The sequence below is a fragment of the Amphibalanus amphitrite genome, unplaced genomic scaffold (genome assembly GCF_019059575.1).
Source record: "Amphibalanus amphitrite isolate SeventyFive unplaced genomic scaffold, NRLGWU_Aamphi_draft 000097F_arrow, whole genome shotgun sequence".
Lineage (NCBI taxonomy): Eukaryota > Metazoa > Arthropoda > Thecostraca > Balanomorpha > Balanidae > Amphibalanus > Amphibalanus amphitrite.
Window position 1 is genome coordinate 802956 of NW_024881592.1, and position 16996 is coordinate 819951.

General features: G+C 49.4%; 1 protein-coding gene across 2 annotated transcripts in view; it reads left to right on the forward strand.

Moving 5' to 3' along the window:
- The first annotated feature begins 243 nt into the window (after positions 1 to 243).
- Positions 244 to 16996, forward strand: part of LOC122380380 — a 48536-nt gene continuing 31783 nt past the window's right edge. Inside the window, exons 1-13 of one of the 2 annotated variants that reach the window (XM_043363497.1) lie at positions 244 to 393; positions 8493 to 8560; positions 9265 to 9363; positions 9664 to 9770; positions 10250 to 10393; positions 10791 to 11924; positions 12285 to 12482; positions 13015 to 13172; positions 13577 to 13713; positions 14645 to 14843; positions 15437 to 15816; positions 16146 to 16259; positions 16487 to 16653. In XM_043363497.1, coding sequence (XP_043219432.1) covers positions 319 to 393; positions 8493 to 8560; positions 9265 to 9363; positions 9664 to 9770; positions 10250 to 10393; positions 10791 to 11924; positions 12285 to 12482; positions 13015 to 13172; positions 13577 to 13713; positions 14645 to 14843; positions 15437 to 15816; positions 16146 to 16259; positions 16487 to 16653 — 2980 coding nt within the window. In that variant the 5' untranslated portion in view covers positions 244 to 318. Of the gene's footprint in view, positions 394 to 8492; positions 8561 to 9264; positions 9364 to 9663; positions 9831 to 10249; positions 10394 to 10790; positions 11925 to 12284; positions 12483 to 13014; positions 13173 to 13576; positions 13714 to 14644; positions 14844 to 15436; positions 15817 to 16145; positions 16260 to 16486; positions 16654 to 16996 lie in introns of both variants that reach the window. The other variant, XM_043363496.1, reaches the window with a different exon arrangement.

Sequence of the window (16996 nt, forward strand, 5' to 3'; positions counted from 1 at the left end):
ACTTAAAGGTTTTACAGTTGTGTTCATACATTAGTCAAGACTACGATTGCTGCAACTTTTCTCACTTATGTCACTCATCTCACCAGACCTATTGGTTTTCTACATAAGCGCCGGCCGAGGGGGGGGGGGTACGCCACTCTGTTTCGCCCCTGACGGAGCTAGAACCTCCCAGAAATGGCGAGCGTGCGCGTCCGACCGTAGTTATGTATGACGCGGTCCTGACCGGCTGACCCCGGCTAGCCTGGGGCGGTGGGCGGCGGCTGGCGGGCGGCCGGCCGCCGGCAGTCTGCAGCGGTCAGGCCGGTGGCGCGGTGCGTGATGTCTGTCCGTGAGTCCCCCGATCATGGATCCAGCGGCAGCTATGACGTCCAGGAGGCCGAGAGGAGGGAAAGGGTGAGTGCCCGGAATGGGGGTCATGGAATGGGTGAGTTCGCGGAATGAGTGAGTTTTTTTTAGATTGGCGAATTCGAGGAATGGACGAGTTTTGGAATGGTTGGGTGATGTGTTGTAGAACGGGTGAACTTTAACCCGCGCGGGGCTGGGGGGGGGGTAAATTTTACCCCCCCCCCTCGCGAACTTTTGCGATATCTCAAAAACGGCGGCGCGCAGCGCCGCCAAACTTTCAGTACCTTTTCTTACATCAATTTGACACATTCCCTGAAAATTTGAGCGAAATCCGTCGGAAAATTTTTGAGAAATTGACGTTTTAGTGACGTCATGTTCGCCATTTTCGCCTCAAAAACGGCAAAAGTTCAAACGCCGCTAACATCTTCATTTTTAAAGGAATCAAGACGTAACAAAAAAGGTTAAACGTAATTTTACTTTGTCTATCAAATGGCTATCTCGGTTTTTTGAAAATTTTGGATTTTGGCCTAAATTTTTTTCAAAAAACTGACTTTTTTGGGAAAAGCATTATAAAATCCGAAATTTTGAGTCTATCGAAAAAACCGGAATATATGTCAGAGAAGTGGTCTATGTGCACCTACATACCAAATTTTAGAAGAATCGGTTCAAAAATGTGGGAGTTATTTAAAATTTTATGACGTCACGACACACAAATTTTTTGAAAAATGACTTTTTAAGAAGTTCTAGACCTCGTACGGAAACAAAATTAGCACCATTCGATTCGCCGTGAAAAACTGCATCAGATAGACACCTTTTTAGGCCTTAACAACCAACTTCAAAATTTGACCTCACTTGACCTGACCTTGACCTGACCTCGACCTGAAATTCATCCAGAGGTGGTCCATGTCACTTATTGAGTGTGCCTATTGAATTCTATGAGTAAAATGACCCATAAAACATGTGTCGCACATGCCCTTTTCTATATTTTGTTTTTTGGTGACCTGACCTGACCTGACCTGACCTTGACCTTGACCTCTGAATGATATTGTATGCAACGAATATTGTCTTGGTAGCCTAAGAACACGTTTTGGGCGATCAGTCTCAGTCCATGACTCCATTCTTCGGCAACTACGGTGCAAGGCCGATACTGTAGAAACTTGCAATTTGTACCCTTGACCTGACCTTGACCTTGACCTCAAACTTTAAATTAAGTACATGTTTTTAGTAGTTCGTGATGAGAGCTTTTGATTGGCGTTTGAATTTTCCAAATCGGACCATTAGTTCGGGAGATAACAGGGGGGTAAAATTTACCCCCCCCCCCAGCCCCGCGCGTTCGGCTGGAGACCCCAGCCCCGCGCGGGTTAAGGGATGGTTGAGTGATGTGCTGTGGAATGAGCGAGGAATGATTATGTGGAATTTTTGTGGAATGGGTGAGCTCGGAAGAAGGATGAATCGTGAAATGTTTTAGTCGCATGCACTTGAATCATTATGGTTAACCCGGCAGGCGGTGGGCCTCCCGGCCACCTTCCGCGCGGGGGGGCATTCCCCCCTCCCGTATCTCCGAAACTACTAGACGGATCCGTTAAATTCAAAAAGCGTTCGATAGCCCTGTCACATTTGTCGAAGGAAATTAAATTTCATTGAACTCTGGGTCACCGATGACGTCACAGGTCAGTAGGCGGAAATATGGTCAAGCGTGCCCGATTCTGGAGATATATCGAAACTTAACCCGCGCACCGACGGGGCGGGGGGCGGATATCCGCCCCCCCTGAGGTTTTTCGTGAATAGCGGGAAAACCGCGGCGCGTAGCGCCGCGAAATTTGGTATGACTATTCCCTTATCAATTTTACACATGGTGTGCAAGTTTGAACCTCCTACCTTTCAAGGTCAGGTCACCAGGTCACTTTGAATGACCCAACCTCAAGTCACTTTTTTGCAACTTTGTCACCGTGCCAGACCTACAGTAGATGTCGGAGGCCTTTGAAAGTCGCAGGATGTTATTAGGTCATTAGTAGCTACAACTTGTATATCTCGGAATTTTGATATCGGTGACCTAAGGTCAGGTCAATTTCGCGACCTCCCCATTATAAGTCAATGGGGGAAAAATCAACTCCCTGTTTTTACCACTAAAACGGGTCGGAATGGCCCCATATACCATACATGACTTCATATACGATCAACCTTCACTACCTTGAGGTCTGTTTTGCTGTTGGGCAGCTGTGAGGTCATGTGACGTCATCAAAGGTCACCAAAGGTTTTTGGCCAATAACTCCGTACAGGAACAAGATACAGACGCGTGGATGGTCTCATTGTGTTCAGCTCGTCAAGACGCATCGAATGATATACATGATGACCTCGAGGTCACGTGACCTGAGGTCAACCTTTGACCTTGACCTTTCGAGGTCAACATATATATCATTCGATGCGGATTGACGAGAGGATCACGATGATGCCCTTAGTTTGTTCCTATCTTGACTAATTCGAAAGTTATTCGAGAAAAACTCTCTCCATATTTAGCGCCGCCATTTTGACTTTTTCGACCCCTGTGACGTCATCTTTGACCTGACCTGAAAATGACCTTAGTAAAAATTGTAGATCTTGACCGTGCGTATCCGATGCCGTTTACCGCTTGTCGCTATCTTGCTTCGTTCTCGAGATCTCAGGGGGGGGCGGTCATCCGCCCCCCCCCGTCGGTACTAAGTTGGCGCAGACCCCCGTCGGTGCGCGGGTTAACCCTCGCCGGCCGAGGGGGGGGCGGGTGCCGCCCCCCCCCCCATAGGGTTTTTTCGCGATAGCTCCGAACACGCTGGCGATAGAGAGCTGAAACTTGGCATACCTGACCTTTGATCCAAGCCGCATCTTTTGACACCAACCGCATTTTTGGGTCAGGTCAGGTCACTGACCTATGACGTCATAAGTGAACCTCTGCACGGTCTTCAGATGTCGCAACTTCGCAACGCCCTCACTGCCAGAGGAGATGTCACAGGGAAATGAAACTTGCAGGATCTAGTATCCATTATGAGTCTCACAACTTGTATATCTCGGATTTTTCCTAAAGGTCATATGAGGTCAGGTCATTTTCGTGACCTCACCATTATAAGTCAATGGGGAAAAATTCAAACTGCTATTCTGGCGCCGGGAACGATCTCCAACTATCTCAAGCACACTGAATCGTGATTTTATGCACTCCTCGCAAGGTTAGATGCGTCTTTTTTGCAATGTTGACCTTGCGTGACGTCATTTATGACGTCATCAAGGTCATATTAGTTTTTCGTCAATAACTCTTGATCAAATTGAGCTAGCGAGCCGGGAAAGCCACCAATGGACTCAGGAAGACCTGCCGAATCGAATGATATGCGACATGACCCCTTTCGACCAACTTCGTGACCTGGGGGTGCTGACCTGACCTTGACCTGAGGTCAACACCCCAAGTTGACCTGACCCGGACAAAAAGTATATCATTCGACGCGCCTGAGCGAGACGAACACGATGCTGCCAAAATCGGCGCTCTGCGGCCGTTTTTTGCGAAGTTATTCACCAAAAACTGAACCGTACCTTGGGGCACTTGACCTGACCTCAGAGGTCACCGGTTGACCTAGGACCTTAAAATCGGGTACCAATCTCTGCGTCTCGTAACGGCGCACACGCTCGTTTTTTCCGCGACGCGCTAGCTCCACCAGGGGCGAAACGGCGAGGGGGGGTCGTACCCGCCCCCCCCCCTCGGCCGGCGCGTATGTAGAAAACCAATAGGTCCGGCGAGGGTTAAACTAAAGGGGGGGGGGGGCAAAAAATGCCCTCCCCCACCGCCTGGAAGGTAAACACTCGCGGGCTCGAAGGAGGGCTTTTGATCTAGATTGATCTAGAAAAAATACTAAAGTAACTTTGGTGCCCTGAGGTTAGAATTCAGGTTGATGCCCCCAAGCTGGGGCTACGGAAAACGCAGACCAGCACGGCGCGGGTTTATATCAGTGTAGGGCAGTATGGTGCATATGATAAAACATGATACAATACGATTCCCTTCCCGTGTAAATATGAGCAGTAGGGTTACTTTTACGTGCTAATAATCACTTTAAACCTCGCCCTGGCAGGGCATTTTTCATAACACGGCCTGGCAGGGGGGGGGGGGTCGATGCGACCCCCCCCTCGCGATTGGCTCCTATGGCACCTAGAAACACCAAATTTGGTAGGTAGGTGGGCCCCCTGGAGTTCTCGCCCCTGTGCAAATTTGGTTGCTCTAGGTCAATATTTAGGGGGGTTTTGGGGGTATAAATGTAAAAATTTCGCTAAAAACAGGTCAAAAGTTTTTCGCTTATAACTTTTGATCTAATTCAGATAGAGCAAAAAGAAAAGCACCAGTGAACTCAGCATGTCAAGGCGCGTCGAATGATACACTTCTTAGCTTGCTCAAGTGTACTTAAAGTTTTTCTTAAATTTTAAGTAAACTTAAATTAATAAATTAAGTTCAAGTTAACCAAATTGCATCATATTGCATATCATTCGATTCGGCTGATCACCAGGAACACAATGATACCATTTTTTAAGCTTTAGCGTCATTATGTGCCAAGTTATTGGCAAAAACGTCATTTGACCTCAGTTGACCTCATTTGACCTGACCCATGGATAAGTACACCAAACAAAGAAGCACCAAGTGACCTGCTGTTAATTACTGTGGTTTCAAAGCACAAAAGTGATAGAACGAAGCGGATATCTCCAGTATTTTCCGAATTTAGTATTTTCCCATAGGCTTAACATTATGACGTAATGACCTCTAACTGACCTCAGGTCAGTGACCTCAAAAAAACCCGAACTATATGTTATACAACTCGGTGAACCTAGCACATCCTGAAAGTTTGAAGGAAATCAGTCCAAAACTGTGAGTTGGACAGGTGCAAAAAGAAAATTGAAATTTGACCATGACCTTGTACCGGTTTTTCTGACCTGGTGACCTGACCCAAGGTCACCCGGACCTGAAATTTTCAGGTCACATGTAAAAAGGTTGCCCCATAGGCTGTGCCAAATTTGGCGGCGCTGCACGCCGCCGTTTTTACGCTATCTTCGAAAAACCTTAGGGGGGGGGGGTCGCATCGAACCCCCCCTGCCAGGGCGAGGGTTAAACCCTCGCCGGCACAGGCCATTTTGCGTCCTTCGACGGCACAGGGGAGGGGGGGGGTACGACCCCCCTCGCATTTGGCCCCTGTTCGAGCTAGAGCTTCGCCGAAAAAAGAAGCATGTATGTATGTATGTATGCATTGACATCAAAACAAAATCCCTCCACATATCATATGGCGTGGCGAGCGTGTTGCCCGTGACAAGAGGAAGCCGATGATACCCCATTTTAGGGTCCTAGGTCATAGGTTGGCCTTCTAGGTCAGGTAATGGTTGCTTAATTCGAATTCAGCTCCAAAAACTGGCCTAGAAACATGCAAAACTCGAATAAGTGGACCGTGGTCGCCAAACGTCAGTGACCTGACCTGACCTTCAGGTGACCTTGACATCCTCCCTGATGCATGGGAGCAACATCAAATCGCATGTTTGAACGCTTGAAACCACGAAAAGACTGCAAACGCGCGGCTAATGCGAGCCGACAAGCGCCGAATTGCGATTCCGGCCAAACATGGTCTCGGAAAGTAAGTCAAAGGGCAATTGGGTGTGGGTCATGAAATTTTCAGAGTGGTTGTAAAATTGATCAACGCGAGGGTACTGAAAATGGCGTCGCAATCGGCCGTTTTTTACGCAAGTTATTTGCGGAAAAAAACTTAGGGGGGGGGGGTGTTGCATCAACCCCGCTGTGCCGGCGAGGGTTAAAGGTAGTGTGCCACCTTTGAAAGATTTCCCATTTTATTTTTCCTAGGATAAGAAGCTTCTGTTTTTACCTAATATCGCAAAAAAAATCAAAAACCTGGAATAGGTGCCTTTTTCGCCTAAAAGTTTATCGGTTTTTAGATATGTATAACAACTGTAGCGGGCTCACCTGCAAACAGGCGTCGGGCAACATTCGCGAATGCGGCGCACTTGTGACAATAAGCAAAGGTCATTATAGTGTTACGACCATACGACGTACGGGAATGAGTTATCAGCTGTCTAATCGTAGACAACACAATGTCGAGCCTTAAACTGTAAGCCCGTATTGGTATTGTTTCTTTTATTTGGCTGTCGAACATTATTTATGGTTTGAAATATGATTTTATGTAAAATAATTGATATGAAAAAGCCGTCTTATAAGTTATGACCCCATTTCACCACACGCAAGTGGCAGAAATGACAATGATCAGCTGACGCATTTTTCTTGGCCGAAGTCAGAGCGCGCGGCCCGACGCACCACGCGTATTTGGAAATTCCGACCTCGACGAGCATCAGAAGCCAACTAACAGGCGTGTTCGAAACCGCAGGAGCTGATGATGAACGGGTTTATCGAAACTTGATTGGATGAGCATATCGGTAATAGCGATTTCAGTGTGTGCATTTATTGTTCATAGTGGTGTGAAATGTGGTTGGGGTACGACCGACAACCCGTCGGGGCGAATTTCGCACTGGGGTACTCAAAATTTGAAGAATTTAAGACGTTTCCATGAGTTTTGAAGGTATGGATAAGTTCTAAAAATCCGGTTCTCCTTATCTGGGCCATTAACTCCATACGGTCCAAGAAAGCTGGCACACTACCTTTAAGTAAATGTTTTTTTCATTTTATACTTTTACAATATGACCTTTTCCGACCTTCCTGTGGCGTCATAGGTCAAAGTAAGTTGGTCAAGGAGGTTTCTATGGCGGCATATAAATGACATGCCTTCATAAAGACTTGAATATTCACAATTCAGATCTCGTTCCATACGATTCCCGCAAGTGTCATCTGATCTGTTTGCGGAGGCTGACCTCTTGTGACGTCACAGGTCATAATACATTCAGATGACTATCCATATGCCAGGTCTAGGATCCATAATCAGGTCCATAATCATATTCAAACTCATTTTGGAAACATGAACTTCTTTTTACGACCGACTTCTATTCATTGTGAATTAGACAATTTGTCCTTGTTTGACCGCCCTTTGACATCACGGGTCAAATTTCGAGGTCATCTTGCAGCATCTTGATAGGACTTTCGAGCGCCGTATGAATTTTCCGATCCGACTGGTTCTGGAGATACGACGGAAGGCGTTTGCCCCCTCCCCCCCCTCCCCACACGCACAGGACCTGGAACCGGCCAGACTTCAACGGAGCGCGGGTTAACCCTATTAGTGGCAGGCTCCTGGCTACCCCCTATTAGTGGCAGGGGGGGGGGGCTGTTTACGACCCCCCCTTGATATCTCGAGATCTAACGGGCCGATTTTCAAAATTCAAACGGCATTCGATTTCGCTCAACGTGATCTACATTTCTAAAAAATAAAAATTAAAAAATGTCAATAGGGGGGATAGAGGGGGGTAAAAACGGGCAAATTGCAGATACATTTTAGACTGTTTATCACGGCCAGGTTTCTGAACCAATCTTAACGCAACTTTTGCCGATCGATAGAGAATAAACCAGGAATTCACATGGATCCTAAAAATATGCATTTGCAAAAATCATAGGCGGATACAGATCATTGAGATTGGGGGTGCACAAAAAGTATAGTAAATAAGGTTTTTGTTGGTACTGTTTCTAAAAAGGGTGGTAATGGTCTTGTTATGTTACAATTTTCTTATGAGAGAACGACTACAATTGTATTGGTCATGCATAGGCGGTGTCAGGGCACCTATGTTGGGAGGTAAAACATAACCCCCCTTTTTGGACGCCTGGATCCGCCTATTATAGCAAAAACGTGTCAAAAGAGGATGTACAATAACTGTATATGTTATCACATGATACCTTTCATTCACTGTTCGTAAAACTGGTGCAGCATCGTGATCTTCGCCCAAATGACTCGCTTCACGAATAGGACCCCCAATTCCCAGTGCTCTGGAGCCGCCCCTGGTAAAGTTATGAACTTGAAATTTTCAGGGAATGTGCCCAATTTAGTTTTAGGAAAAGTCAGAAAATTTCAGCATCGTAGCTTCAGCGGTTTTGGAGATATTCCCGAAAAACCAGAGGGGTGGATAAAAACAACCCCCCCCCCCTGCCACTAATAGGGTTAATAGTTTCACGTGCGTGTTCACGTTTTCCGGTTGGTTTTCAGGCCGCTCAGAGAGTACTGGTGAACTCCCCCGCTATACCGTCCGGCCCGCTGCGGGTACACCCCAGATGGTAAGCGTGCTCAGCAGGTAGTAAGTGTACTAACCACCGGGTAAGAGTACTACTCGAATTACCGGCCTACTGGTGTGAATTAGCCGCAGTGCAATATATGGCAATTTTATCCTTTGACACTTCAGTAAAGCCTGGCATAGGTGATGTATTCGTGGTATTCGTGGTATACCTAATATGTAGTTCGTGATGAGCTTCTGTGCAGTTTATCGAAGCGACAAAATGTAACACTCGTATCCACATAAAACAGCATCTGAGCTTTCTTGTCCTGGCCTGAGCTTTCCTGCCCTGATCTTGCCTTTCCTGCCCTCACATTACCTTTCCTGCCCTGACACGAGCTTTCCTGCCCCTGCCCTGCACTGCCCAGCACTTGTCCGGAACTCCAGTCCCTGGCCTGACATGTCATTGAGCTGGTGTGACCTCTCCTACCCTGACCTTAACGCCCTCCCTGCCTTGACTTATCCTGCTGTCCGGACTTTTTCTGAGCCACTCCTACCTAATTCTGACCTAACCTGTCCTGTCCAGACCAATCCTGACCCAGACATGAGTCTTGACCGTGACCTGACCTGACCTTGATCTGACATTGATCTGACATTGATCTGACCCTGACCTGAGCCTGACCTGAGCCTGACCTGACCCTGACCCTGACCTGACCCTGACCTGACCCTGACCTGACCCTGACCTGACCCTGACCTGACCTGCCCCAGGCTGCAGCAGCAGCGGCTGGTCTCCGACGAGTCGCGGACGGACTCCACACCCACCTCGGACGTCTTTGAGCCCATCAAATCGTCCGGAAAGAAAACCAGGTAGGTGTCTTCAGAGAAATGAAACATTTCCCAAACATTCATTCCACTAGCCCATCCGAGATTAAAACTAATAAATACAGGAATACAGGAAATATCAGGACTATTTTCCAATAACCTGCATATCAGAGGCTGCTAACATGCATTTCACATTTATCCCTAGGTTGCATTTGCTCCTTATTATCTCCCAGGCTTTGGATGCCCGATTTTTTTTTCTCAGGGTCCGTATATATTTTCCTCAGGTTCCATATAATCCCCTATTTCTCCCAGGGGCAGGTCTCAGATGCCCCCTATTTCTTCCAGGTTTCAGATGACCCCGCACCCTATCACGGGACAACATCTCATCATACCGCCGGGGAGGACTCGCTCCAGCAGCCGCACCACGCCGCGCGCCCTACGCACCGGTCAAGGTCAGGGGGGCTGTCTCATAAATAGACGCCTCACGCCGCGCGCCCTGCGCACCGGTCAAGGTCAGGTGACCGGTCACTGGGGCTGTATCATAAATAGACGCACCACGCCGCGCGCTGTGCACCGGTCAAGGTCAGGTCACCGAGTCCATGTCATTAGAACAAATTACGTCAAATGTGGCTACAGTGGGCGATTCCTTCAGCGATTTTCTACGTTAATCTGAATAAAAGATTGCTTATAAACCAATGTTGCAAGTGATAACTATTTTCATTCATCCATTTTTTTTACTTGCTCGGTATCTGTTGTAAGATATTTTTGCCATAAATCAAACAGTGTTATTAATCACGACTCCTTTATTTTGCACTTTTTATTGAACAGTGCAGTCTAAAAAACTTTCTTGTAGTTTTCGTACAACCCCTTTTCTGCCACTTCTCATCATGGGCCTACTCATGACACCGAGACACTCACCGCCCTCCCACAGGTGATGACACTGACTGCAGCCCCGCCGCGGCGGGGGCGGGGGCGGGGGCGGACCCGCGCGGCCGCCGCCTCTGCTGCGTTGGCCTGGTGCTCGTCTCCGTCCTCCTACTGGTTGCACTGTGCGTCGGAATTTTGGCCAGCCACTGTGAGTCTGGGTGACACTGTGCGTTGTGATTTCGTGCAGCACAACTTGTAGAACGAGTTTATTAAAAGTCATGTCAGGTGAGGCCATGCTAGGTGACCTCGCCTGAAAAAGGAAATGCCTTACCCTAACCAACAGCTACACCGCCTTCTGAATTGCTTTGAAACCCAGCGGTTGATGAGGGAAAAGGCTGTATCAAATTGGAAAATAGGATATATCGTATTGTTCGTTATATCGGTGACCTAAGTTCAAGTCAGGTCAAGTTAGGTAACTGTAAAACGGTGTATAGTATGTAATTGAAATGTAGCTTTGCGTAATATCTGAGTACCTATGTGCAAACTTACTTTTCTTACTATCATTAAAAGTCTGTCAATATGATAAGATTTTCCGTTATTTTCAGTAAATAACGACGGCAGTCGGGCGTCCCATAGCGCGGCCTCTACCAATGAATCGGATATCCTGCTACCACTGCCTGCTGCGCCATCTGGCGTCAACGCAGTGCCGCCACCTACCGCCGACTCCGGGAAACCATCGACCGTCACCGTAACAACCGAGAGTGAGACAACTGAAAATGTGATCGCTGATGGCGTCTTGCCTAGGAATGGAGCCGGAAGGAAACTCGACGATACTTCCACAACTGAAACGAGCGTGTCAGATGCAGAGAAAAACTCGGAAGAGACCCCGAGGACGGCAAAGCCGGAACCAGAAACAACAAAGGAGGCGGAAAGGCAGACGCCGGCGCCAACCCGCTCCTGGGTAGACCACAGACCTCCGGGAGGATGGTCCAACGGTGATACCGACATCCCACTGATGCCCAGTCGGCCTCCGTGGATCGGGGTGACGTCACCGGCAACAGCCAATCAGAGTCCGGCACCAGCTCCAGCGGCCAATCAGAGGCCAGCCGAGAGCGTGAAGGCCAACGAAGGAACAGCTCAAGTAGTGGGAGCCAATGAAAGAGCTCAAGCGGAAATTGCATCCAATGAGAGTCTAGACACCCAACCGCAAACCAATCAGAGCCCTGATCATCGGCCGGGAGCCAATCAACAGCCAGCTCAGCGCCAGCTGTCAGCCAATGGTGATGTAGCTTTGACACCAACGCCTCCTGACGATGTTGTCGAGTTTTTCCCCGCTGCCGACTGGTCAAAGCAGCCTCCTCCTTTGGAGTTCCAGCCTTGGCTCAACGAGTACAATGTGTCGAGGGACACTGACACCCAACCTGACTCTGCACCGTCGGAGATCCCTGTGGTTTTAGACGTGATCCCACTAAATGCCACCGTCGGCCCTCCAAAGCCGGACTCCTACCGCACCGTCCGCCACACGGTGCCGGAGGGTGACCTTGACCCGCGGTCGGGGTCACTGACCGCCCTGGACCCGTGGTTGGGTGTCAGCGGTGGCCTTGATCCGGTGTTTGACCGAGCTCTGATCAAGGCGCGGAGTTCAGATTGGGAACTGTTTTATGACCCGGAGTGGCTGCCCAAGTCGATGAGGAAGACCGCGGACAGCGCCAAAAGGATGCTGGAAACGGAGGAAAGAGGTGAGGGCGGGTTCAATTCTCATTGAGGGCAGACATTTGTTATATTTTAATCGATAAAAATATGAGATTAGCTGCCTTTTTCAACTTTATTCGACAATATCCTATTTTGTGCCACACCTATAGAACATATCAAACAAACAAAGCCTGTAGTTATAAAACTTTTCATTGATACATCATGTGCATTGTGCAACATGCACGGTAGCTATTTTTCGTAACCAATTTGTGTTTGACAAGTTAACAGATTACTTGATTGATTACATAGTAAATATTTAAGGGGATAATCAAATGTTTAATCAGAGCATCATTATAAAACTGCCTCGTAGTATACCAGTGTTATTGCCCCCCCCCCCCCCCCGGCAGTATCATCGTGTTTCGAGGCACGCTCGATGACCTGCCCGGGGGAGCAGCGGCGCTGCGCTGCCCGCTGTGACGGGGTCGCAGAGTGTCCCGACCTCTCCGACGAGCGCGACTGCGCCTGCGCCGAGCGTCTGCTGCCCGTACTGCAGTGCGACGGCTACTTCGACTGCCCAGACGAGAGCGATGAGATGTCCTGCGACGGTGAGTGACGTCACGTCAGTCCGTGACGTGTGACGGCGGGTGCCTATCAACATTTGCATGGAAGTAGAATCAACAGTAGACATGTCAATCGGATACCAATTTTTTGGTATACCGATGCCTATCAAACCGATACCGACTTCGTATTTGGTATTTCGAGGCTAACAGATTTGGTATTTTGTTGGTATTGTATTGTGAATCCTTGCTAATGTAAAAGAGGCTGTGAATTTGGTAAGAAGTTGGTGTTTCCCTGAAATTTCCAAGTCTGTTCGGTTTCGGTATTTTCCCGCGGTTCCTGTTGGCGTTTGGTTTGGTATCGGTATCACAATTTTCTTTAATTGACATCACTTATCAACAGTTGCGTAACGTTTATGCTCCCTCTTCTTTCCCCGCCTTTTCCCCAGACTGCGCTGTTTGGTGGCTTATCGTGCTCCAGCCTGTCCCAGACTTCACCTCCCCTCCCCATTCCTCCAGACTGCTCGGTGGGCGATATCTCGTGCTCCAGACTCCCAAACCTCACCCCCTTTTCTTCCAGGCTGTGCGGTGGGCGAATTCTCGTGCTCCAGCCTGCCCCACCTGCGCGGTGGCCGCTGCGTCCCCCGGCGACACCGATGTGACGGAGTAGAACACTGTGACAACGGACGGGACGAGCTGGCCTGTCTGCACCTCAGCGATGACGTCACTCCTCTCCAGGTGAGAGGGGAGAGAGGCAGGGAGGAGGGAGTGATAACAATAAGCTGGTAAGCGAGAGTGAGTTACAGGTTCAGGAATTTCTTTATCGGCCTGCCGCCATTTGCGATTTCGGTCGCGGCGAGAGTGAGAGAAAAGAAGCAACAATTTATACTTAACGACGACGGGAGAGAATTGTCTTCGGAATTACGTACAAGCCAAGGTGCTGCTGAAGCTAAGGTTTTTATGTGGCTATCGTGAGCTGAATCGCCAACCTAATCCTTTCACATCACCTGCAGGCTCACCTAGTGCCCTTTCTTTTATCATTTCCCAGTTAACCACCCTCAGGTCAACCCCACCCCCTATTACCCTCTATCACCCACTTGCGTGCGCCTGATGACCAGCTTTCCCCCCTCTGCTACCCCCAGGTGTACCCCCTGGTCACCAGTCACGGATTCCTGCACCGAATGGTCTCCGGCGAGTGGCTACCCGTCTGTCACAATGGCAGAGACATGACTCAGCAGGCTAGCGAGGCGTGCGAGGGCATCGTCGGACAGTATACCATGTGAGTTGAGGTGTCAAACAGCGGGAGGACAGAGTCCCTGATATGTGCAGTCTGTAGCTAGTTTACCTTGTTGGCAACATCAGATGGGAGCCAACAGCTGGCAGGAGAATAATGGTTTGTCTGTCGGTGTTTTTTCTTCTTTTTTTCTAAGGTATACCTTTACCTATAAGAATGCCATCCGGGAGCATACCTATACATGTACATGTATGTGTTCCAATTTAGATAAAGCAAGCAAAAAGACTTGCAGTTTCGAAATGGCAAGCTGCTGACACTTTTTATTAACGCGTCAACGACGAAAACCCGTGCAGTAATTGTTCTGTATCCGGCGCCATGCGGCACAGTCTACCATCAGGCGTCGACAGCTCCTGCCACCTAGCGCCAGTATCAATAACCAGCGCTTGAATTGGCTGCCGTAAGAGTATACGACAAATCTGCATTATGCCTTTATTCTGAAAGTGCGTTTGACGACATAAGAAGAGACTTCTCTCGTTATGGTATTTAGAAAAAAAAAATGCCAAAGTTGCGAATGCATCGCATGCTGTGACTACTGACTTGTTGACTCATAAATGCATTCTGACGAGGGCGATGATTCGATGAACTGGGGACTTGGGGAGCTCTTCCGACCAAAGCGCCAACTGCTAATAGATACTTCTCTCGCTAGGTGGCAGCAGAAGTCTGCGCCTGAAGCTAGACTGTGCCGCATATCCCTGACTGGGAAGCCAACGATATGACAAAACTGTAACGTTGCTTTGATTTGATATTTGATTATCCTGCATTTTGTTTGCATACACGGAGGTACATTAACTATTTGCCAAAGAGTTCATCAGTCTGCAGCAAGCCTTTACCGTTTACCTCTAGTTTACCGGACGACATCCCTAATCCAATGTTGGCCCGCATAACCGCTTCACTTCTCCTCCCCCCCCCTCCCCAGCGGCGTGGCCACGGCCGGTTCGCGGGCGGTCCCTGGCAGCTACGGCGGCCCGTTCGCCGTGCTCGAGGGGACGTTCTCGGCCACGGCGGCGTGCTCCAGCGGCACGGCCGTCTACGTCCGCTGTCCGCCTCCAGCCTGCGGTCACAGCTCGCGGCAGCTGACCTCGGGCAGGGAGGCCAGCCGACGGCCGCGCAGTCAGGTACGTGGGGAGGGGCACTGGGCACGGGTCCAGTGACCTGACGTCCGGGCGGGACGTGGGACCAGTGACGGCAGTGAGAAAGGCTGGGGATGAGCTAGACAAGGGGTCGTAACTGTAGACGGATAAAGAGATTTTAGAGCCACAGACTAACAAGGTACACGGGAACTGTCTCTAGCTTGAAAATCACTATTCGTTAGCAATTTTAATCTGCTGTAACAACCCAAAACCAACATATAGCGGCATGACTTCTTCAGCGCCGTTGTATCGAAACAAGAAACAAGAAAGGAAACAAGGCACAATAAAGTTTTCTTTTTCCTTGTTTCGATACAACGGCGCTGAAGAAGTCAATAGACGAATATAGCGGCATCTTTGGTGACGGACCTTATACACGATACGACACATAATAAAATGATATAACCGGGATAAAAAATGTAATTCATCTGCAGACTGACAGGCTCCTCCCCCTCTCTCTCTCGCTCTTTTTTTTTTCTCTCTCTCTCTCTCTCTCTCTCTCTCTCTCTCTCTCTCTCTCTCTCTCTCTCTCTCTCTCTCTCTCTCTCTCTCTCTCTCTCTCTCTCTCCCCCCGTCCACAGAACTCTGCCGCGCAATCAGCCCCCTCTACCCTCCCTCCTCCTCCCCTCTCCCCGCTCTCCTCCCTACAGGACCGCTCTGCTCTCTCCCTGGACGCCTCCGAGTGGGACCTGTGGCGTCCCGGCCCTCCCGCCCCGCTCCCTCCGGTCCCCTCCCCTCTCCCCGCGGACGTGGAGCTGGTACCCGTGTACCACAGCCGGCCCGACGGAGTACACCACCGCCTGCTGGTACCTGAACATGACGGAAAGATAGTGGGCGGCGCCCGCAGCGCTCCGGGGAGGCACCCCTGGCTGGTGGCAATCTACAAGGATGGTGTGTTTAACTGTGGAGGCACCGTGCTCACGGCCAGATGGGTGCTCTCGGCGGCGCACTGCTTCGAGAGGTGAGGGGGGGTGGAGGGATGGAGGGAGCGAGGGGTGAGGTGGAGGTGAGGGGAGTACCTAGAGGGATGATAGGAGATTATGATTACACTGATAAAAAATTAGCATGGAGACAAAAGGAAGATGAATGCCGAGGTGGATAAAGGGTGCGTGATGATCCACTCTTCTTTAGATTTGAATTCGAAAACAGTACCTACTTACCTATATTTTTTATCATTGATTACCAGCAGTTTTTTACGTTTAGTGACTATATTTCTGTCGTCGCCTATTCGCACAAATGCAGTGTAAGTGTTTCCATTACACATTCATATAATTAATTTCCTCTACTCAGGTTCGAGAAGTACCGGTACGAGGTGCAGGCAGGGATGCTGCGGAGGCACAGTTTCGCGCCGTACGAACAGTCGCGGTTGGTGACGCACATCATCATACACCCCGACTACAACAGGTAAATTAACTGATTCAGACGACCCTATTGCACGTATCATGTGCAGGTGAAGAGGTTTCAGTTTGATTCTCATTACAATAACTCGGTTCTTACTTGGTGACGAAAACTGATCATTTATGCCGTTTTGTTACAGTTGTTTCATGTTTTATACGCCCACGATATATCGTCAGTAGTCAGTACGTCTCTCGCTGGTATACTGACCGGGGGTTACCCCCGTTTTGTTACAGTCGTGTGTACGCCCACGACCTGGCGCTGGTGCGTCTCTCTCGGCCGTTGGTTCTCACTCAGTGGGTTACCCCCGTCTGCCTGCCGGGACAGGAGGAGCCCCTGCTGGAGCCGGGCTCTCAGTGTACCGTGGTCGGATGGGGGCAGACCAGACAAGATGGGCCCGAAGGTAAGGCAGAGAGATGGAGATGAGAAGGAGAGGAGAAGGAGAGGAGAAGGAGAGGAGAAGGAGAGGAGAAGGAGAGGATAAGGAGAGGATAAGGAGAGGATAAGGAGAGGATAAGGAGAGGGGAAGGAGTGGGAAGGAGTGGGAAAGGAGAGTCGCGGAAAAAACGCGCGTGTGCGCCGTTACGAGATGCAGAGATTGATATCCGATTTTAAGGTCCTAGATCAACCGGTGACCTCTGAGGCCAGGTCAAGTGTCCCAAGGTACGGTTCCGTTTTTGGTGAATAACTTCGCAAAAACGGCCGCAGAGCCGCGTTTTTGACGGCATCGTGTTCGTCTTGCTCAG